The sequence below is a fragment of the Crocodylus porosus genome, unplaced genomic scaffold (genome assembly GCF_001723895.1).
Source record: "Crocodylus porosus isolate Cpor-Errol unplaced genomic scaffold, CroPor_comp1, whole genome shotgun sequence".
Classification (NCBI taxonomy): domain Eukaryota; kingdom Metazoa; phylum Chordata; order Crocodylia; family Crocodylidae; genus Crocodylus; species Crocodylus porosus.
The window spans coordinates 47,144,774-47,169,358 of record NW_017728909.1 but is presented as its reverse complement, the minus strand read 5'-3'; the positions used below and the strand labels follow the sequence as shown (position 1 = coordinate 47,169,358).

The 24,585-nt window shown below is 39.5% G+C and overlaps 1 protein-coding gene across 3 annotated transcripts in view; it reads right to left on the bottom strand.

Annotated features, from left to right (window-relative positions):
- The window catches only part of AP3B1 (adaptor related protein complex 3 beta 1 subunit), a 291,241-nt gene that overhangs the window by 21,145 nt on the left and 245,511 nt on the right, over positions 1–24,585 (bottom strand). For all 3 annotated transcript variants that reach the window (XM_019532203.1, XM_019532205.1, XM_019532206.1), the window contains 3 exons: positions 23,364–23,595; positions 15,315–15,399; positions 1,751–1,848 (listed from right to left, as the gene is read on the bottom strand). In XM_019532203.1, coding sequence (XP_019387748.1) covers positions 1,751–1,848; positions 15,315–15,399; positions 23,364–23,595 — 415 coding nt within the window. The remainder of the gene's footprint in view (positions 1–1,750; positions 1,849–15,314; positions 15,400–23,363; positions 23,596–24,585) is intronic.

Below are 24,585 nucleotides of genomic sequence, written 5' to 3'. Positions count from 1 at the left end.
CTAAAACACCTGAAATCTATAAATAAAAAGATGCTATAGAAAAGGCTTTTAAACCTATGGTAAATTTGCCAGCATCAAGCCTTGCATCAAAGAATGAATTCAGGAAGACAGAAAGACCGATACAGAAATGCCAAGAGACCTTCATGGATTTACAAATACTTCATATAAACAAATTTTCAAATAGCTTTATTCAGAGTAGCCTTTCTGCTCTATTAAACATAGCAAACAGCTGCCAGATTTATTCAGACAAATAATCAACAACCATAGAAGTAAAATGGCAGAAGAAAAAGGAATTTTGGCAACAACTCCACAGAGGACCACAGCTATTCTCCAAGTGCACTCCTTCTATGTACTCATGGTTCTGTATGGCCAGTCAGGAAAAAAACCCTCAGTCAAAGCAAAGCACGCAAAAACTATCAAAATATCAAGAAGCAAGCAAATAAAAAATGGTGAGGAGGGAGTACAATAACCTTTTTTTGTTTGTTTGTTTTACTTACAGCATATCTCCTTAGCTTACAGTTTTTTCAGAAGGGAACAGTTTAAAATAAATATGCTAAAGCCTCATTCAATCACTCACCTTGGTTTGCTGAGCAGGTGTAAGGCAGTGAGGCAGGCTTTAGCCAGCAAAGGGTAAGAACAGCAAATAAGTATCAATTGGTTAAGAAAAAAAAAATCACAATCCTAACTTTTCACTGTAGTGATCAACTTCACAGAAAATGAAACAAGTAGCACTTAAACTTCATTCTTAATCATTCAAAAATATAGAAGAAAGAAGTGATGCAAAAGTGTTATTAATAATACATAGCATTGCATAACATTACTCGTTGGTGTTCTTGACTGCTTTGATAAATATACTAGATTTCTGAGCTTTACACAGCAATGAGACTGTGTCCCATGGGTATATTCTCATCTCAATGTGGAGGCATTTATACATGTAAATCCCCATACACTGAGATGGATGAGAATACACCATTAAATTTGAATGCCTCCAAAACTCAAGCATTTAGAACTTAAAGACCCAAGAATTTTGTTCATATTCACTGTAGCATCTTCGATCGTTCAATTTAACATGTGTATCAAACCAGCAACAATTTTTGTATTATTCATTATAAAAGAGCTATTCAAACCACTAAATTTATTTACATAGGTTTGTGTTTGGCCTAGAATCACTCATAATATTTAAAAAGCGCAATGTTCAAAAAATGCCTGCTGAGGTCTATGAAATAACACACTTCCTTTTAAAAAGGTTGGTCCAGCAGGAAATCCTTTTCTTTTTATAGTAAGAAGCATTGTTTTAAGATTGTGGCTAACTTCAAGCTAATTGGCAGAGAAAGTACATTAACTATATGCTTGTAACAGTGCCGGGATGCGAACTAATAAAAACACACACTGCATAAATACATGTTTGGTTTATTTCTTGGAGCTGATGGGTCCCAAATTCCTGCCATTAGCACTAATATGAAATGCATTAGTGCATTATGTTAGGAAACCAAAACTCCCAAGGGCCAAAGGTTGATTATGTACTATGTATGGGGGGTGGTTTTTCAAAGGTGTTTTAAAACAGATGTCAAGTAGTGCATTTGAAGGTATTCTCGAAATGTAGTCATTAGTATCAGATTGAAAGAGAATGCACAGAATGGTACTAATAGCTACACACAATAATATGTCTGCCTATGTATACAGATATGGAAATGAATTAAAACAAAATCAAACACCTTTATCAGAGTTACTTAAATAAAAAAAATCTCACCTTGCTCTTTCATAAAATCCTTCTCTGACATAGTGACGGGTAAAAGCAGTTCTCCAACAGAGGGCTGAATACTAACATTGAAGTGATTATCCTTTGTGCTAACAAAAGAGAAATGAGAGATTATCAAATGTTTTGTAACAAAATGCTCTATGCATATACATTTACTCCAATGTGATGATTAAATCAATTGATACTGATGAATTTACCGCTTGGGTTTTTACTCTGCTAATCCAAAAGCCTACTAAATCTAACAAAAAAAACCCAACCTAACCTCTCACCAGCACAGATGTAATACCAATGCAACACTATGTATTTTAAGCTATGTATTTTTGATAAAGTTATTTTTACTAATAATGTTTACTTAGACTAATATCAAATTAGAACTCAACCACAAACGTGCCAAAAACAAATAAACATATATTATTATTTTTTAAATCTGTCTGTTAGTTGCAAAGTTCGATAATCAACAACAGATGTCTCATGAATTAGCAATATTTTACTTCACTTAATGCTATAAATAAATTTTAAAAAAATCTGACACATTGTTATATTTGGGAAAAAGTATTTTGACAATCTTTTTATGCAGCATAGAACATCTTCACAAAAACACAGGATCTGTTACAGTAACAGTTATACCGCTAAACCTAATATATGTAATTTAGAAGCAGAAGAATCACAACTATCAGAAAAATCATAGCAACAAACTAATTTTGAAGGCAAAAGAATAATCCATTGTTTTAGTTTTGTAAACATTTTTGACAACATAAACTATAAGCTAGGGCTTCATCTAAAGCAGTACTGGAAACACTTAAATGTGGAACTAGCTTTTATAATGTCAGACAGAGAGGGAAAAATGTATAGTATCAGTAGCATTGGGCTAATTAGTAACAGGTATCAGCTGCAGATTCTCACTTAAAAGCAATCCCACATGGTGAACTCACTCTTAGTATTCACCTAACTCTCTACGGAGTTCAGATGTATTTATATCTGAAGTTAATCCTATAAAAATTCAAGTTAGTTTTGCTGTGCCATGTTCATTTGGTTAACTACAGTTTGTGGTGTCCAGCTAATGATTCATGCCCAGGCATATACCAGTAAAATCTTTGTTCCGAATGTAGGGCATGTGAAATTTTAGAAAAGTGAAACTTCTTTCAGTTAGCTGTTCTGCCAAATAATCAGCTAATATTGATTGCTAGTAGGCCTCAGTTATCCTACTTAAATATATTGGTGCGATCATTAGTAGCAGAAAAATCAATTGATTAATATCCATGGTATTTAAATTAATCTCAAACATTTGTTATTGATTTTTTATAACTTTTCAACCAGAAAACTCTGAAATTAGACTGATTGATGTATGAAGCAGCACTGGATGATTAATATAGGGGGTATTTTGTCCTCCTTTAAAAAAATTAAAAGACAACCATCTAAAACAATACATTTTTCAATTAAATGCAAATATTGTTACTAAATCTGTGGCAACTAGATGAATTATAGTAAGGCAAACATGTAATACAGGCACTGTATACACTTCATTATTTTACTTTCTAGTTTCAGGCATTGTAATTAAGCTTTTATATGGCATCTCAAATATTGATGTTTTCCAATGTAATCCAGCAAGAACTATAACTGTCACTGCTGTTCTAAATCTATGTTCACTAAATATACATTGAAACTGTTTCTAAGTTTGTCTGAGATTCCAAACAATTGTCATGAGGTGCCTATTTCAGTTTGTAAATATTTTTAAAGTATCACTGCAGTTCTGAGAAGCATTATTCTCCTATAAAGTGAGTGCCCACCAGTCCTTATGTAAAGACAGCAAAACAACTGATTTAGCATGGATGCAGTAACATGTGTCAGGATTAAATAGGCTGATTTTTTATCTTTTTCCCCCATTTTTATATTTTTCATATAAGAACTAAAGAAATTGTGACTACCACAAGCAAAAGAATAAACTTTTAACTCACAGTCCCACATAAAATGTATGTGGTTTATCAGGATTATTTGGACTTTATTAGTTCCAAGAGATGAGCAGCAATTCATAATGACTTTACATTTCAAATGATAACCAAGAATAGGCTCAACTAATAATAAATGAAGTTTATTAACAATTTAAGAATCTAAATGCTTCATACAGGTCTAAAAGTTAATATATGTAGGGCATGATATAGCATTTCCAAATTTACATGGAATTAACCCTTTTATAGTGGGAAAAGAGGAAGGTATCTGTGTAGCCTGGCTCCTAAACAACTCTACCACGCTAGTGGGAGAGATATTTAAGTTAGCATTGTCCTAACTGTCCTCCCTCCCAAAAATGAAGTAACAAGCTAATTAATAGTCTTAATAAACCATGATATGTTTGTGGTTGTGATGGCTTCAGCTTTCACAGTGTAATTCCTGCTTGCTATTTGTTCTTACTTTGGCTGTAAGATTGAGTTTATTTTGAGATGGAATTTGTTGAGATTCAGAATACATCAATAAATACATTTAACAGAAGAAAGCCATTCTCCATCAGAGTAAGATTCTTTATAATCTAGATGTTACTGACTAAATGTTAGTGTTCTTTACAGGCCTTCATTCATTTTGCTAGGACTACATAGTTATCCGATAACATCTTTTATATCCATTTTATTTACAGATATAACACACTTAAAAATTGAATGGAATATAATCTAATATTACATTACATAATTTAAATAATTTAACAGTGCAGGCTGTTGCCTATGAAAGTTCATACTTCTCTGAACCAGTTAGTCTCTAGGTACCACCCTCTGATATAACTATATCAAAACCTGTAAGATGCACTTAATCGCTTAGAAGTCCCTTTTAGAAACAGTTTTCAATATTTCAGAAGATCAGCTAAAACTTTACTAGAACCTCTTTTAGAAGTCTAAGTCTTTTGAGAGGTTAAGTTTAAGAAACAATTGCAACAGAAAAGAAAAACCAGCAAACCGGATGAAGAACCAGAAATAGTCATTAGTATGTAAGTAAACCCTGGGCAGGTTGCTCTGCTTTTCAAAAACTAAAGCCTTTCTGCAATTTTGGTAGCAGCCACTATCTGTCTAAAGATGTAAGCTGAACTGAAGAGGAGTAACACTCCATTAGTAGTCCATTAAAAAAGCTAAGGATGTGTTATAACACTACATTACCACCCACCAAAAGATACCTTATGTACAGAATTGTACCCTGTACAGATGTAGATAGCAAATTAGATCTCAGCGTTATTTATACTTTGCCTTGAAGGTTGTTAAATTCTATATATTACTGTCATGGAAAGCTGTCACCATTGTGGCTTTAGAGAACCATGTAGATGCTTCCTCTGATCATCCAAGAAAAGCAAACAGATATGAGATAATAACGCTCCTATAGAAGAGCGAGCAATCATATGCTTTACACATTTAACATTCTGTAAGACTGCCAAAACACAATTTTAATTTTTTCTGCAATGGGAACTTGTTCTATTACTTATTTGAAACCAACATCTGTAGGGGCAGACCCTACAATGAGAGACTACGGGACCTGAACCTGTTCACAAGAGAAGGCTGAGGGGGGACCTGGTGACCATCTATAAACTCACTAGGGGGGACCAGAAGGGCTTAGGAAAGACCTCGTTTCCCCTAGCGCCCCCTGGCATAACAAGGAATAAGGGCCACAAGTTGTTGGAGAATAGGTTTAGTTTAGATATCCGTAAGGACTACTTCACAGTCAGGGCAGCTAGGATCTGGAACCAATTTCCAAGGGAAGTGGTGCTGGCTCCTACCCTGGGGGTCTTTAAGAAGAAGCTTAATGCCTACCTGGCTGGAATCATTTGAGCCCAGTTTTTCTCCTGCCCAGGCAGGGGGTTGGACTTGAAGATCTACAAGGTCCCTTCCGACCCTATTTCTATGATTCTATAATCTCTTCTGTCCCTCTTTGCCAAACAACGGGCTCACCTAAATTCTAACAAAACACCAACAGTTGTTTGGACTGGGTGTTGGGGATCAGATGCAAAAGCCAGAGATATCTGCCTGCCATTAACCATCTGTGTAATCTTGGGACAGAAGTCATGGACTCATACAACAATCTGTGGTTGGAAGAGATCTCAAAGGTCGACTAATGCTTGCACAGATAGAGGATTAATTGTTCCTAAACCATCCAAGCCAGATGTTTATTTCAACCTCTTCTTGAAAATCAATTAAACGGATTTCACTACTACCCAAGGCAGATGATTCCATTGCCCTATTGTTCAGAAGTGTTACTCAAGACTTCCTGTAAATCTGCTTTGCTGCTGTTTCAACACACTGCCTTTTATCTATCTCCCTATGGCAAGAGAAAATAATTTTTCTCCATCTTCTTTAGGGTAGACTTTCAAATACTAGAATCTTGCTATCATGTCCCCTGCCTTCAATCTCCTTTTCTCCAGATTAAATATACCAAGCCCCTTCAATCTTGAAATCCAACTTGAAACTAATAGTACTATGATCATAGAAAATTAGGGTTGGATGGGACCTCAGGAGGTCATGTAGTCAACCCTCTGCTCAAAACAGGGCCATTCCCAACTACGTATCTCCATCTTTGGAGGTTTTTAAGAGCCACCTAGACAAAGCTTTGACTGGGGTGATATAGTCAAGGCTTTGTCTAGCCAGGTCTTGAACCTCTGAGGATGGAGATTCCATCATCACTCTGGGTAACCTGTTCCAGTGCTTCAATACTATCCTAGTGAGAAAGTTTTTCCTAATGTCTAACCTAAAATTCCCTTGCTGCAACTTGAGACCATTGCTCCTTGTTCTGTCACCTGCCACCACTGATAACAGCCCAGCTCCATCCTCTCTGGAACCAACCTTCAGGTCACTGAAGGCTGCTATTAAATCTCCCCTTGGTCTTCTCTTCTCCAGACTAAATAAGCCCAGTTACCTCAGCCTCTCCTCAGAAGTCATTCTCCCCAGCCTCCTAAACCATTTTTGTTGCCCTTCACTGGATTCTCTCCAATTTGTCCACATCCTTTCTGTAGTGGGGCCCCTAAAACTGGGCACAGTACTGCAGATGTGGCTTCAACAGTGATGAATAGAGGGGAAGAACCACTTATCTTGACCTGCTGGCAACGCCCCTACTAATGCAGGCCTGTATGCTGTTAGGTTTCTTGGCAAGGGAACACTGTTGGCTCACATTCAGCTTATTGTCCTCTAATAGTACTATCACTTAGATAAGGTTTTAAAATATTGCCACACAACGTTCTTTGGGTAAATGTGATGACACTTGCCCAAAGAACCTTGTCTGCTTATGTCCTTAGACCAATACAGCTACAACCAACACCCCTGGAAGTATTGCCAGGTAATTCACTACGTAAGTTCTCTACTTACTACTAATTGTTCAAAGTAGTTAAATAATGACCAGTTGCTACTGAAAATATAAAACTTTCCAAACTACCTACTCATCCTTGCAGAATAGCATTCTGACAAAGTGATGCTACAGTACACCTTTGTTTCTATAATGAAAGCTTGAGGGAAAGAGTAATTTAACATTTCCCTAGTCCCTTAATAGTCACGGGGCTGCAGTCATGTGGTCTTTGGTGCATCTGTTTTTAAAAAAAAGCAAAGCAAAAAACAAACTTCTAATTCCCCCTTGTTTGTGTTTAGACACATCCAATCAGGGATGTTTGGGAGACAAAAAGAACAAGGATTTAAGTTTCTGCAAAAAAGTAAAATGCACAGTGTCTGGATTTTTCACTGCTTCTTCAGACAGTCTCCCCAAACAAAGGGAAAAGCAGCTGTTTCCTCCACACCCTTTTATTTTCTTCCTTAAACAAGGCAGGGAGGGCCTGGATTTCTACAGGCCAAAGAAGTTGTTCAGGTTCAGCCTTACACCCTCCATGTCAGACATCTAGCCTCAGGCAGGGGTGTAACTAGTTCTTCACTCTGGGTGGCAACAGTGCAGGAGCAACAGCTGGAGGTTTGCTGCTGAATGGGGGGAATATCACATTCTTTTTTGGTCACCAAAATGTGTATTGAATGCCAGTTAAACACCAATTTTCAGTGGCAAAAAGGGGGCTTAACTCTACTGCAGTACCCTGTTTCTGCTAGCCACCTCCCCTGTGCTGTGCACTGATGCCACCCTATTACTGTTGGAGGCAGAAATGCTGCATGGAAGATGAAGGGGAGAGATGCTGGGGATTGGAGGGTGAGGTGCCCCCCCAGTTTCATTTTCATGTCCCAGCCTATGGCAGCATCTGAGACTCAAGCTCCACTCATCTACCCACTGTTATGCTACTGGCCTTATGTACTTGTTTCCTGGCGTGGGGCCAATTAATAATGGCTAACTTTGCAATTATGAAACTAAGAGAAGAGCACCAGATTACTCATCTTAATATCTGACCTCCCTAACCAATATATTGACCTGCTGACAGACCACTATATATATGGAGGGGAACACCACAATGAGCAGGTGAAAATGCAAGAGAAAATGGTGACATTTGCCATTGATGCTCCTGTGTATGCAACTGTATGATTTTTATCAGATACTTTAGAATGATAGAAAAACAGGTGGATCTTATACCTGAAACAAAGCATGACTGCAATTTAAAAAAAATTCTTTTGCTTCAAAAAACTAGTGAGAATCAAGGTTTGTAAGTGACTAGTTTTGGTCATCAATTTTTTGCAAGGCTATCAGATGTTTGGACCCCTGGTGAGATGGCAGATGGCAAAAAAAAGAGATGTTCTCACTATGGCTCCTTCTAAATGTTACATTTGTGCCACAATTAATGTACTAATTGCAGCATAAATAGAAAGGGTGCTACACATGCAGCCAATTTAAGGCACCAAAAAGTGGCGAGCAAGCCATAAAAATGTTTCACATGTACAGTATAATAATTTGTATGGTGCCTTAAATTCAATGTGATTATTAGGATTGGAAGGGACCTCAGGCTGATAATGAGTTGATAGTTCGCTTGGTCAGAGGCTGGCTGGGGCAAAAGCCAAATGGCTTCCCTTGCTGGAGACTTTAAACCCTGAACCTGGCAGCACTAGCTGGGCTGCCTAGTGTAGGACAATGCAGGCTGTTAGCAGAGACATGGAGTGGGGAGCCTTTGGCTTCCCCTGCTGGAAGTTTAAAACCCACATTGAGAACCTCTGGTCAGGAAGCCCAGGACAGACGAGCAGAGAACTTTAAACCCTGTGCTGGGCAACTCCGGTCAGCTGGGTCCAGATCCTACACTAGGGTCTGGATCCAACCATAGGACTGTCCCCAGCGGGCTGACAACCAGCTGCCCCAGCCAACAATTCCTGGCCCCGCAGTGACCACTTTGGGACTGGTTCCAGACCCCGGAGAGGTCCTCTGGCTGAGCTGACAATCAGCTGATTGTCCAGCTTTCAACTAGCGAGTGAAGGGACAGCCCAGGATCATGAACCTGGGTCCCCCCTGCATTGGCAAGGATGGCCCAATTGGGAGCTGATCATGGATCCCAAAATTGCACATTCTGCCATGCATGTGTGGCATGGCAGGAGGGAAGACTGCTGGGATCAGGGAACAAATCCTATCACACCTTCAAACAAGTATCTGTCAGCAGCCTATGCTCCCACACAGTGAGCACCCTAACACATATTCTAAATAAACACCCTAAGAAAAGTTTTCAAGTTATAGAGTTTCTCCTTTCTCTCTCTAATTAGGTGCGTGATCTTCGTAAACTTTGCTTAATAAAAATAGTGCTTACTAGAGAGGTCTTTCAAAGCTCATGATGTTTCAGCCCCCTCTCTATATTATAATTTCTTCTTCCCTGCCCTTGATTTCTGCAAGAACTTTGAAAGAAAGATCTAAATATTTTATTACCCATTCTTGCTTTTTTCTTGATATAGTTTGTTTTTATTGAACTACTAACACTATAGTACATCCCCAAGCAGAAAGGGAGCATTTGCTATGCAAAACACACAGTCAGTGATTGGCATATAAGACCAATTGATCTACCCATTACCACTATCTCCCTACCCCCACAAGCACTACTACAAAGCTATTGATTTAAACACTGCCGATCGGTTTCCATTTTCTGATTTTGGGCAGGCCAATTAAGAAAGTGAGTAATTGTGATTACACTGCTTCAGGATCAATTACATTTGATGCAAGACAAAGTGGTCCTTTTGGAACAACGTAAAGAAAATAATTATGATCAGGACACTTTACTGCTGAACCTTCCCTAATAAAAACTCAAATAAATGACACGCATATCTTCATGCAAAAAACAAGAGGGGAGGAAGATTTAAGAACATTTCTTGTAAAAAATATTCTTGAAAAAAATTCTCACACATGCATACAAGCTCCTATAAGTTATTTTTCTTTTTCAACAAAAAACTTTTAGAGAGTATGGCATGTCCTAAAGACTACAGTCACAGTGCACTATGAAGAGAGTTTCATATGACAACTAAAAGGTCCTAAAATGCAAGCGCGCATGCACACACACACACACACACACAGATACACACATACAACTAGTATTATTTGAATAATGCACGTTTTATTTGAGCAGTAACATATTAAATTACGAAGTATTTTTACTAAACAGGGTTCTCAAATATAAAAGGCCCTATTAATTAATGAGGAAACAAAGTAAGCAATTCCTATTCTTAATTTAATTTTAAACTTAGGTTTTAGCTTCAGGTTTGTCATTGGGTTCACATTGTCCAAATCATTAAAATGAATACACCACTGGGGTCTAAGGCAAATCTATTTACAGTGATGTTACTCATAGTCTGGTTGGTGTTCAGGAATATTGATCTGTCTTGTTTGTCTAATAGGAAAATAATAAACAATTACTAGGCAATGTTGGAGAAAGTAATCAGTTTTTATATATCACTAATACAGCAGACCTCCCAAAACATAAAGGTGATGATCTGCATAAAATCAATGTGTTATGCTACATTGCTTATACTTATCACTGCAGATATTCTCAGCAATAAATGGTGTAAGTCTGGAACTGAATCATTAGTACACTGAAAAGATGCATTTAAGAAAAAAATACTTGCTCTATTTAAAGAAAAATAATGTAAATTTGTGTTAAAATGTGAATATTTCAATATGATATAGAATTTAAGAATAAGAATGAAGCATGTTGGCTTTTTGTAGCAATTATGAATTTCATTGACTAGAACTTTTTCCTTTACTATGTCGGAACAAAACTGGTACCACAGCAACATGCTGTTCTGTAAGAGAAGCTTAGATTCTGAAGACTCTGAATCAGCTCCTGAATACCACCTGCCATTATCTTCATCCAAAAAAGCACTGTAGTATAATTGTATCAGCCAAATGTCATAGGCATCTTGTTGGGGAAAGGTAATATTTTTAAAACTTCTGCATTTCAGGATTAAGTATACACATTAATATCATATCAAGGGCTGTTACGAAACATGTTTTCAACATGAGAAGTCCTCCCACAAAGAAGAGAACTTTATTTCAATAGTGGTCTTTCTTAAGCAAAGGGCTTATGACATGCATAAAACATATTTGCCCAATCTTAAAGAATTTATAAACTTTCCATATTATTCTTCTTGAGAGCGATATACATTCTCAATTGTTATTTAAGAAACATTAGAACAGGAGAATATTTGTACATAAGCAGATTTTAGCATTATGATGGGGTTTTGTATAGGTAGTAAGTAAGCTTCCAATATTTCTTGCAAGTTATGTTAAAGGAGCAGGCAAAGACTTAAAGGCAAACTCATTTTATGACCTCGGCAGGAGTCTGGACTGCTGCTATTTTTGCATGAATTTAAATGCTGCTTGATATAGGCATTTTTAGCAAGCACTTGGGTTCACTGTTTTCTGATATCAAAATGAGGCACTCAGATTAATGGTGGCTTTTGAGCATGAAGATATTACATAAATGAAAATAAGTAATCTATCTAGCTATCTATCTAGCTATCACACACACAGGGTGCACTCCAAACTTTACTGAGCCAGACAGCTTTTCATTTTCCATTCCTCCTCAACTGCTTTTTTAAAATTAGGATAAGACTTCTCCAACTTGTAAGTCTGAGGGTAGCTTAACTAGGTAACAGACACTACAATCACAACATGGAGACCCTGAACCATCTGGGTAGCTCTTGAGAAGCACAGGTTTCTTTCGCTTTATGCTGTACATGTGTTCCTGGAAAACAATGCCTAATTCAAATTCACATAAGGGAACTTACTTTACAATGTAACAAATAGGGATACAGTCCAAGACTTCAACTATACTGACCCCCAGACCCATTTCTAGCACCTTTACAAGATAATTTTGGTACTCACCAACAGCAGATAGTACACACAAGCACAGGGCACTGCCATAATGGGGATGGCAACTACAGAAACACGTTGCAGACAATGAGGTAGGAGTACAGATCCACAGAGGAGACTATATTTTGATGTGTGTCACTCCCACAATGCACTGCACAAAGCAGCTGACTGCAGGCTTCCACCTCACCGATCTCATAAGAGTGAATTTACCTCACATATAATGAATTTCTTATATAAAAAGGGTCATCACATAAGAGCAAATCTGCACATACAGAACCTGCATAAAGTGAGGGAAACCTGTACACCATGTCAACTATGTGCTATTCTTTCATTTGAAAATACTTGCAAGGAAGGAACAGTTATAGAATGGGCTGACTGTTCCTTATAGAACATAGCTCTTATGGGAGCGTTGTGGGTTTGGGAACCATCAGGGTTAGCTGCATCAGAAGCAGAAAAGGAGGTAGTCCTAACCAAAACAGGTCTTAATGCTATTAAGCAGCAAATGTTTCCAGCTGATTACATTTATTCTTAGAAAAGATGTAATATGTCAATGCACAGGACACACAGGAATCCTTAACACACTCAGACACAGACACACACATGCACATGCAGGCGTGCGCACACACATGCACATGCAGGCAGGCTGTGAAAAAAGAACAGTCAATCTCATGGTATGGACATTTTAGCTGCTCACTGTGGGAGCATGCAGCAGATGTTATAGCGTAACTGTCAGGTCTGCAAAATCCTGTAACAATAGAAGTTAGCTAATTTTGACCCTGAATGACACAGGGTTAAAAAGTTGAAGCAGTATTGCTGTACCTGCACTACTAAAGAATCACATAGATGTAAACACGTGTGTCATAACCAGTGATCCTGATTTTCTCCATTTAAAAATTGCAAATTCACTGATTAAAACCCCCCAAAATCCATGTTTTTCTGTGATTAAAGTAAAAGACCACTCTATCCCCCTCTCTCTCTCTGTATCAGCTGAACACAATATATTGATGTATTTACAATTTTAAAGCAATTTGGAAACCTACCACTACCCCCTGTGTTTCGCCAAACACTATAATAAAATAAATGATAAATACTTATACATTTTAGAGTTTAATTTTGGGTGTTTTATCATGGAAAATCAGAGCTCCCCCTGCCTCCCTTGCTCACCAGGACATGGATCCAGCTGCAGCTGTCCCCACTGTACTGCTTTGTGATGCTGAGCAGCCCTGATATGTTGGTGTCCTGCCTATGCCTTTGCCCCTCACTCCCAAGCCACACACCACCAGCCCTGGTGATGCCCCTCACTCCCCACCCACAGCCCCCACGCCCGTGCTGATGCCCCACACACCCTCTCTACAGCCCCTTTAGCCCTGGTGGTACCCTCTAGTCCCCACCCACAGCCCCCTGGTCCTGTTGGTGCCCCTCACTCCCACAGCCCCCCCCACCTCCAATGTCCGAACCTCAGCTGCCAATCATAGGAGGCAGCAGCTGCTGTGGCATAGCACAGCATAGAGCCTAGATCCTCCTCCTCCTCCCCCATGGGCAGCATGCCCAGAGCAGAGCCCATGGGAGAGCGAGGGGCAGATATGGGCTGCCCACTGCAGACTTTGGGCTCCCTGCCCTGCTGCCCTCCCCCTGGGGCCTCTGCAGCCCAGCGGACAGGACCCAGTGCAGCAGGGCAGAGCAGGGAAGCTCACTGCCACTGTTGGGAGCTCTGTGTTGCCATGGTGAGGAGTGCCCTACCTGCCCAGCAGCAGTGATGGGCACAATTCCATGCCACTACCCTTGCTACTGCCAGGCAGGCAGGGGACATCTCTCTAGGGCAGTGCAGGGCTCACGGCAGTGGCACTGAGCTTCCCTGCCCCACTGTGCCCTGCTGAGCCAGGTCTTGCCTGCTTTGCTGCACCCCAGGAGCAGGGCAGCAGAGCAGGGAGCCCTGAGCTCACAGCAAGCAGCCTTCCCCCATCCTGTACACAAATCTGGGGGGCACATGCGCCCCATACCCCTCCCCCTCAGAAGTGCACACAGTGGCAGGGAGCCACTCCCCCACAACAGCTCCGTCCCATTCCCTGCCCTGGCCCTCCAGCTGCACATGGTCCTGGACCCCAACCCCCACGCACTGCCACAACTGAACAGCAGCCCTAGCCCCAAACCCGACCCAGGCCAACTCGCTCACTATGGGGCCTCAATCCCCTCCTTGCCAGACTTATCTGAGGGGACCTGCTCTCCAGGCTGCCTGGCACCCATGTGCAAGTGTTACATGAGCAGATGGCGTCCCCTGCCTGACTGCCCTCTTCCCACTCCCCCCAGCCCCTTGCAGGCTAGAACACTGCCAGCCTGCAAGAGGAAACCCAGTGTTTCCTGAGGTTTTCTCCTTAAAATGCGAAAGTCTGAGCTTGGTCACATTTTTCTGTGGTGAACAGAAAACCCAGATCCCTGGTCATAACATCTTCTACTGGTATCCTTTGACAGTAATACAGTTGTTCCACCTGTGATGACTTCTGTAAAACAAAGCAGTGGTCACTCCAAGATGTTGATAAACAGCACATATATCTGTGCACAGGCTACTTTTCTTTTTGTCTCCTCTGAATGTTAACATTAATGAAGAATCCATTAAAATATGCTTCTGGAAATTCAGTAATGCCAAAGGGCAGATCCACCTACAGCCTCAGAGTTACCAAACTACACTAGTACAAAAAACCCCACAACAGAATGAAGACATGGGGTAGGTATGTTACAGAACAAACTGATTTCTTTAAGGCAGTGGTTCTCAACATCTTTACAGTTAAGGCACCCCCTCTTGTTACACTGAAGACACTGCTAAGAAAATGCCAGCTTTTAGTTTTCAGTAATTTTTTGACTACAGAAAAATAACAAAGTAATTCTTCTGTTGCAAAGAACTCAGACCACCTCAGGTCAAAATGTTTTTGACTTTATGGATTCTTATTTGAAATCTCTGAGTTTATCTTGAGATAACCATAAGAATACCAGGCGACTTATGAAAATATATATGAATTTGTATAAAATATCAAACTTTTATCTAGCACTTAGAAATGACAGAAAAACAGTGAGTCTTGGTATAAAAGAAGCAAGATAGCTATAGCTCATTTTTTTAAATGCACCCCAGATATCCATTATTATGAACTATATTGTACAATTCTGTAACAAAACAACAAAAATCAATAAATCCTTTGTCCATACATTTTCAAATAATATTTCAAACTGGTTAAAAACCATATCAAGGCAAATTCAAATAGCATAAAGTTACCAATATAGTTTCCCTCATCTCTATTTCCATGCAAATACTATAACTTCTTTTTAAAAATGTACTTACCATAATTGGAAACTGGCAGTCTGAGTAGAATCACAGAAGTCAATACCCACTGAAACAGTAATGGATCCCTCAGGCTCAAGAGATTCTAGAATAAAGCATTTTAAACACATAAACTAGCATGCATGCAACCCCGCCAGTAGACTATTAGCAAACATAAATAAAATGTTTAATATGTAAAAGAAAAAAAATCAAATGCTTACAGCTAATTTAAATTTCAGCATGATCTGATCAAATTTTGAATTGTTATTTTTGAGAAGTCCTTAAAGAAACTTTCTTCAATAAAAACATTTTTAATACTACAGTTTTACAGCTACACTGTCAAAGAACAATGGGATTGCACTAACACAGCAGGGGTATATAGTGAAAGGAAAACAGGAAGTTCAAATCTTATCTTTTTGTCTGTAAGCAGTTCTTTCATTTGAATTTCATTTAGAGTGACAGTGTTAATTGATCAGTTTCTAAAATGTAAAGCATGAAATATTTTTTAAAATGTTAGTAAAATGTACTTTAATATATATATACCATACTAAATATTCTATAGTCAGTCTAGCTTACTTCTTTCCTTATATTTTGCCTGCATTGGTTATAGATAGATTAGAAAGATTATGGGATGTAAAATGGACCCTTCCCCCCCGCTTACAAGCAGTGGAGAAACGTGGCACTTTGTGGATTACAGCATGAAGAGGAATATATCTATTGTTAGTTTCTTGGACATCAGAGCTAAATCACTGTACTATGCAGATGATTTGTTGGATACTGGACCCTCCTTTGATACAGAAAGGACAGGTTGGATACTGGTTGTCAGATGAGAACAAACTAGTGGGGCCTAGGAGAAAATATACAGAAACAGACCAGTACACGCCACTACAGGAAAATATGGCAAATTACCAGCAGGCAGAGGGAAGCTTTTGTAATGGTCTTCCAATCCAATTTTAGCATGCTCTATATTTTCAAAAACTCAGGGACCAGCTGTTTAAATGACAAGTCGAAATATAAAGTCTAACTGCAACAAAGTAAAGTCTGGAAGAATGTAGGATTTTTGGTTGTAGCCATGTTGGTCTAAGGATATAGGCAGGCAAAGTTCTTTGAGTACATGTGGTATAATAAAATCATCTACTCAAAAAACCTTGCCTGAAGAATGTAGAAAACACTTGGATAGAAGGTGAAGTCAGATGAGGTAGAACAAAAAAGTGATAACAGAAGGTGCTACAAGATAAGGTCTATGTTAGGATTTATACAGTCCCAAAAAGAAAAACAAACTGCCTACACGTGTTTATAGCAGCAAATATAAGATCATTTGTCACTATTGCAATTCTGCCAGTGACAACAACAGTTGAGACTACTGAGATGACTGAGAAGATGCTTTCACAGAAATGTGTGACTGCATTGCAGCTTCTTTTGTTTTCAAATGTACAACTACAGGACCTAGTTTAGTTTCTTAGTACAGAAAGGATCCTTGAGACAAAAAACACAAGTAGAATTTTAATTAGGAAGAAACTTAAAGTAATAAAACTTCAGAGCCATAACAAAATGAGAATAAAATGCAGAAAACTCAAATTTAAGTAACTATAATATCAGAAGGTCACGTACACAGAGAAACTGAGGTAACTAAAATGGTCAGCAGAAGAGATACCACAAATAAATGTGCACTTTAACAGAAAAAAATACTATAGGAAATTAGGACATCAGGACCAAGTCAGAAAAGGTCAAGAAATCTCAACCGGGTAAAGTACACATCCATTTCAAAATCGGGGGGTGGGGTGTTGATGGGGAGAGAAAAAAAGTGGCAAAAATATAAGATTTATGGATTCTGGTGAACATGCCTATTTTTAAAACTGTTTTATGCAAGGCACTCCTTGGTTTATTTAGTTTTCACTCATCAAGGCTCAGAATATTTCTTTGTAGATTTTAAAAGAGAAAAGCAAAAATTGCCCTTCTGATGGAGTTGCAATCTTCTGTTTGGAGAGGCCATTGCTTCTTCACACTGACAACATAGTTCAGGCTAACAACATATTTATACAGCCCAATAAGCAGATACTACTCCATTCAATTTATTACCAAATTCAGATTTTGTCTCTAGAAGTACATGTCTTAATAGCAACGTGTTTATAGATCAAAATCCAACTGATTCCAGTTTTTTCCCTGAAAAATAAAAGACCACATTTTGTTGCAGCAGCATGAAAAACATGCCACATGAGAGTAGGAAGAAGCAGCCAGGTATCATTTATGTTTCTTCGTACAGAGAATAATTAAAGATTCCATTTTTTTTAAAGGATGTGAGCATAACTGGTTTTTCATTTCATTGTCCTAAACCTCCAGTTACCATTTTTCTAAGATCATAGTTTAGTGTCAAGAATAACTAAGAGGTCAGCCAGAAAAAAGAAATTTTGCCCAGTTCCAGAAGACCCTTTTTTAAGTAAATAGGAGGAGGACACATTAGTCATTTGTTAAAAATGCCACTCCTAGCACTGTGGCTAATCTTGCTCATTCAGTATTTGAAAGCTCGCTTCATGCCAACTGCAAGAATTTTATTTTATTAATTGCTCCTCTCAGACACTGACCAATTAAAGGTCAAATCTCAACAACTTGTTATGCCAGCTTCCTGAAAAGTTACTACTGTTCTACTATGTTAACAGTATAAAACATTTTCTATGTAAAACATTTGCAATGCTTAGCGTATCACCACTGTACACTGAAAACAAAACTTATTTTTTAAACTTAAAGATGGCTTACCAACTAATTAACTGTTGTTTAAGAGCTGCTTTTGTGCACTCCTATTACCGGGACATGGCACCTGCAAAATTACACACAGAAGATGCACCCACTTGGAGAAGTGCCCTTGCACTGGGGGACTTCGACAGTATATATATCAATGATTCTCTACCACAATGCTGTTGTACCATTGGGCGCCTTAAGATACTTTCAAGAATGCCAGATTCACAAGATAAAACCACAGATTTCAAATAAGAATTCATAGTGTTAAAAACATTCTGACCTGTTGTGGTTTCTCTGAGTTCTCTTTGACAGAAAAATTGCTCTATTATTTTTGTGCAGTCAAAAACAAGTAAAAGCAAAGAGCTGGTATTTTCCAAGGACTGTTTTTGAGTCTAAAAAGGTTGAGAGCCACTGACATATACAGCAGTGCATTTACTTAAACTCCTTCTCCCTAGACCCGGGGCTGGCAACCTTTTTGAAGTCAAAAACTGCCAAAATAATGGAGTTTGGTGTGGGGAAGACTGACTGGTACTTGCAACTCAGATCTTGCTGCTGAATTGCTGCCAACATGCATCTGACCTGGCTGCTCCTGAATACTGTTTCTGTATCCCGCACTCTTCCAAACTGCCTGACAGCCAAAACTGGCCTTGGGGCTGTAGGCTGTTAATCCTAGACTATACAACTGTGAAATAAAAAGAACTCCTCAGCAGAGGGAAGGACAGACAGTCCTTGAAGGAAGTAACTTTTTTTTTTGTTGGTGAAGGGTTCACATTAACAGGAAATTGGCAAGTGGGGGACAAGGAGTTTTAGGTAAAAATGAAACGTGGCACCTCTTGACTGAAACAAGAATAAGCACAAAATGCCAAACCTAATAACTAGTTCTCTGTAATAGCAAACTCCATCTTGTGTCACAAACTCTTGTGAAACAAACTCCATTCTGTTGCTCTGAAAATCTCTGCCGGGGAAACTTATCTTAAATAAGCTATGAAGGTAATAACTAGCTAGAGTGGGACAAAGCTTTAACCCGATATGTACATTTCCCCTGTAAGCCACATTCTAAATTCCTAAAGTGTTTGTGGGATTCTAAACCTCATTACAGGGCTCTTAACACCCAGTAAGTATAAATAAGACTCCCCTGGGCAAGCATGACTTCTGGGAGAGAAAATGGGGAGGGAGGTATATTGTGACAGTGGAAATAATCAGAGATAACCTGAGGCATAAAGTTAGAATCAGGCCTTAAAACAACTGTAGATGCGGGCAGAGTGGTCATCAAGACACTAACCTCACTAATCATCCTAGCAGAAAAAATGGCTATTAAGAACTCTGTTTTGATAGACAGATGTTACAAGTAGCCTGTTTATGGTGGAACTGCAAGCAATTTAAGAGCTAGACAAAGTACCATAATTTGGAACAGGGATGATTGAGATTCCCCTCAATAACAGGCACTGTTCAATTCCTTGAGGAAATATAAAAACTGAGAGTTGAGAAAATATAGATTTATCCCTGACCAAGCTGTGGTAAACAGAGACAGCTGCCAAATGAGCCCTGAGAGAAGGTACAACTGGTCTCTGTGATTTCAAGTATAACAGATATTCTAAAAACTGCAGATACTCACCCACTTTGAGGATGATAGCCCTATCCTTTTAGTCTTTCCCTATATAATCTGTGTTTTTTTGATCCAGATAGCATTTCAGGGTTGATTTCTTCCTGGACTGTAACAACTTTGATTTTGATCCTCTGTGAGCAGTGGTGGCCCATGGTAGTGAGCAGATTAATCTCCATTCAGATGAACGATTTATGGTTTGCGTGAAGAATCCAGCCTCATCACTAGGCAAGAAGGTCTGGAAGTAATGGAAGATGAACCAGCAGTAATGCAGACAGTTGGAGAGAAGCTGCGTAGTGCAGCTGACCTGACTGGTTTGCCTTTTGTATACAGAGATCAAAGGAATGGTAGGGAAAGAAGTAGAAAAGAGGGGACTGCTTCAATCCAACAGGAATCTCTCCACTTGTGATTTTCTTTCCCTATTAGTCCCGGTGTAATACTGGTGGCAGTTGACATTTAGTCACATGTAGGCTGATTAACTTTTACCCCCTTTGGGAAAGGATTTGTACAACTTCCTGCTTAGCGCATCTATGCCTACATTATTTTTCCCTTCTGGGAATACTGCTATCAGATAAATAATTATGAACACACTAGACACATGGCGTTTTCGCTCCTGTAGACAGGTTTTTGAGAGCTTGTTCCTTTTTGTTTGCCAATATAATATACAGCCATGGTCAACAGTAGATCAAGGATTTTGAAAAGGAGGATGTAGTCAGGACTAGACTTGGCTTCTAGGGTTGGCAGGGTACAGTAGGTGCCATTGGCTGACTGCGTGACTTGTGAAGAGGGTCTTGGAAGCCACTTCCATCAGGATTGGGCCACTGACTCCTAGAGATGGCAGGAGTGGAGGAGGAATGGAAAGGTGATCATACCACCACACTAAAACCATCTAGATTTATCTTTGGTCATACTATTGTCTATGAGCACTTGAACCACCTGATGTTGAAAAGAAGCTGATACTGAGTTCCAGAAAAGTGATATGTAGTATGGGCAGCAAGCTATTCCAGTGGCTATGTATAAGGTACTGGCAATGAACATACCCCATCTAGGTCTGAGGCTAGGTTCTAGGCATCTCTTTTCTGGAAATCTGTCTCTTTCTGTAGGAAGGCTCTAACGTGAATGAAGTCCAGGCCTACTCCAATAAAAGTGTTCCTTATATAGGCTGAAGAGAGGACTTCTCTAAGTTAATGAGACCACCTACAATGCATCTGACCCCAAAGGAAGATAAAAAGCTAGCTATCCAGGAAAATGAAATATAAATATGTCCTCCACCTCCATATATTTAACTTGTACTGGAACTACTGAAAATTACTTGGCAAATACTCAAAGCACTGTGAATAACTGAACAGGACAAGGAATTGGAAATGATTCACTCCCACACAGAATTAGGACTGCTTGATGTGGAAGCAAGCTTCTTCTAAGTCGAGGTACACACCAGTTTCTTTGGACAGCGATACCATTATATCCCCCAGTGTTAACCCATACAAAGCCTTCATGGTTGGGATGCTGACTTTTTTCAAGTCACAGATGATTATCCCTTCCTGGAATTAAGAAAAATATGGTGTTGAGTTTATTCCTGAGGGTGCTACACATGATCCCTCTCAAGAACACCCCTATGAGAAGGGTGCTTATTTCCTCTGGTATGAGTTTCTTATGAGAAGAGTCTGCAAAGAAGATGGGGGAAGACAGTAAAGAAGTCTGCTGTCAAACTGGAACTATTAACTATCCTTAATAGCATCTTCTACCCGATCAGAGATAATAATCTTACATCAGGCATTAAAAGAAGAGAATTAGACAAGATGTACTTTTCCCTATGGAGTTTCAAACGCTCAAGCATCTGTCAAAAGTGGTCTTTGGGAGTTGCTGGCTGGGAGACCATGCTAAAGGGAATCTGCCTCTCTGCTGCATTTTTCATTTTGCTCTTGATTTAGTGCTACTTTACAGACACGCACACACACTGGAGGCTAGGTATTGCCCCTGAGACTGGGTATTCCTTCAATGTTAACAGCAGAGAACTGTTTCTGAAGCTGAAAGGTTGCATAACATGGCTTTCTTTTGGCAGCAGATGCAGTTTGGCAGAACCCCAGAGACTCTAAACTTCGATTTCTTCCAGAGCCTCTTCACTAATGGGTAAATATTTGATTACCTTCTGGGAGCAACTCTGAACTTCAAAGCTATGATTATATCTGTATAACTATACCAGTAGACATAGCTGCATCCTCTCAATCTGAGGTGTTATAAATTGTCCTCAGAACATTACTGGCTGTAGAGACCAGCACAGAGTTATCTGATCAAACCTGAAACAGCTCATGCTCTTATACAAGGGTACACAGGGCATTCCACTTAGAGCCACGCAGGGAGACAATTGTTCTTTATCTCAGAAAATCCTAAAAGAAAGGCAAATGCAACTTTGCTTTTTTTCTACCACTCCATAACATCAAGATGGCCTGATACCCCTATAATTGGAGAGTAATGGCTGTTCTCCAAAATAAGATCCTGAAATTACTTGTTTATCTGGAAAAAAAAAATAGGAAGCCCTAATGTGGTCCTAAGTAGCAGTATGTCCAGTATACTCCTCAATGAGAAATTGCTCTAGGTGGAGTTTCTTCTCAGAAGAATGCAGAAGTATGCTGGAGTCTGGAATGTGGACCATGTCTAAGACAATGACAGTGGGGGTAGATTTAATGTCTACTCAGGTGCCTGTGGTTTGAAAGAATACTCAGTGACTGAATTTAGGGCTACATGAATAACTGAAGAGCAACCTTCATAATGTCTTTCTGTACTAATGGAGTCTGTGGTGAAGAAGGAAATCATTTGAGCTTTCTACAATGGGTTGGAAGAATGTATACTGTTAATTCCAAAGAGATTCCATATATTCCAGGAGTTTCCAGGATGAAGATGATGGCAAAGGTTGCTGGGCAGTGTTTACAATGGAGGCACTGGAAACGGTAGTGATGGAGAATTCTCTGTGACAGAAAAACAATGACATTTGAGATAAACATGTTGATGATGAGTAACTTTGGCATCTGAGATTCTATAAGAAGAGGGGTTTGCACTGAAAAGGAACTAGCTTTCCTTAAAATGATGCTATTTCTTCTTTTCCTCCTTGAACTCTGTACAAGCTGGAATTCTGTTCCCCTTTCCTCTGAGGCAGAATCTTACAGAGAATTGTAAGTCTACCACATTATTAGAATTTACTGAGATTGATTCGAATGGCAATGAATAGCAATACCCATGAGGCTTGCAAGGCAATTTAATAAGGGCTAACTGAGCTAGTATTTACCCTGCTTCTCAGGTAGGTCTTGAAGCCTGTGTCAAGTTTTAAGCTGCTGTGGCTAGAGAGCTACCAAAGAGAATGCTGGCTTGGGGATGTTGGCCTACATGGCAATCACTGCAATGTGGACATGCCTTAGACAAAAAGGTACAGCCATTTCCATTCTATTCTCCCAAGCATTATGAGGATTGGAATGTCCAACCTTGGACATAGGACGGAGCACCAAAGCCATTGGCCACCAGTTTAGCTTAACATGCAGCTTGTTAAACCACCCAAATCCTTGGCATGTACCTGATCGAAAATATAGATGCTTTATTATTTTAATATTTTAAATAAAAACTGACTGTATTTTCTTGAAGAATATCTTGCAGAATATCAATATATGCAATATTTTCCATTTCATGACTTAGCTAGGCAAAAATAGGATATTGTTCTTTTAAAAGGTTGATTTGATTACCTATTGGGTTAAACACATGCATCTTCATCCCTGCAGGTAGCTTTTTCTCTCCTATGTGAATATTCTCTATCTTCTGGTCAGTGGTGTTAGTTAATGTTACTTGTACAGATACCATTTGATCACCATAAATGCACGGCTGTCTTGAGAAGTGATAATGAACTGCTAATCCTTTTCCACTCATTCGATGAAGCAATTCATGAGTTTCCATTGGCACAAAAACTGGAGCACTGACCTGTTACATATAAAAAAAAATAGAAGTTAGTAAACATCACACTACCCAACTCCTGTAGATAGTAGTGCAAGATGTATGACACTTAAATACTCTCCCCTTCCTGCTGAGCTATAACTCGCTCTATTCTGTGGAAGGTTTGGGTGTACAAGGAATAACAGATCTAGAAGCATGCTGGTTTTCATGAAATTACCGTCAAGCTTTAATTCAAGCTATAGCAAAGAGAAAATATTCATGCACCTCATTCTGTGCGCATGCGCACTCGTGTGTGTATGTATCTGGATCACTGTGCATGCATGCATGTCTGTGTGTGCATGGATGGCTGGTTCCGTGCGAGTGTGTGGGTGTGTGGTTCTGTGTATGTGAGTGTGTTTGTCAGCACATGCATCTGTGTGCGCAAGCATGCACACATGTGTTTGGTTTTGGGTGTACGCGTGCACGCATGTGTGTTTGCGTGCATGTGTCTGGTTCTGGGTGTGTGTGTTTATGCGTGTGCGTCTGGTTCTCTCCTCTCCTTTTTCTCTCTTTCTCTTTCTTTCCCTTTCTCCTCTTTTTCTCTTTCTCTCATCACAACATAGATTTCATAGATATTACGGGTGGAAGGGGCCCTGAGAGATCATCGGGTCCAGCCTCCTGCCCAAGGGGCAGGAAGTCAGCTGTGGTCCCAGCAAGATAAGCGCCCAACTGTTTCTTGAAAGTGTCCAGAGTACATGCTTGCACCACCTGTGGGGGGAGTGTATTCCAGGCCTTGGGGGTTTGGACGGCAAAGAAGTTTTTCTTTATGTTCAGCCTAAAATGGTCTTGCAGGAGTTTGTGACCAATGGACCATGTCATCCCCTGGGGTGCTCTGGTGAACAGACATTCTCCCAGTTCCTGATGCACACCCCTTATGTAGTTATAAGCTGCCATCAAGTCACCCTGAGCCTACACTCCAGGCTGAAGAGTCCCATGGCTCTTTGTTAACATGCTTAGCAAAAAAAGAATACACAACAA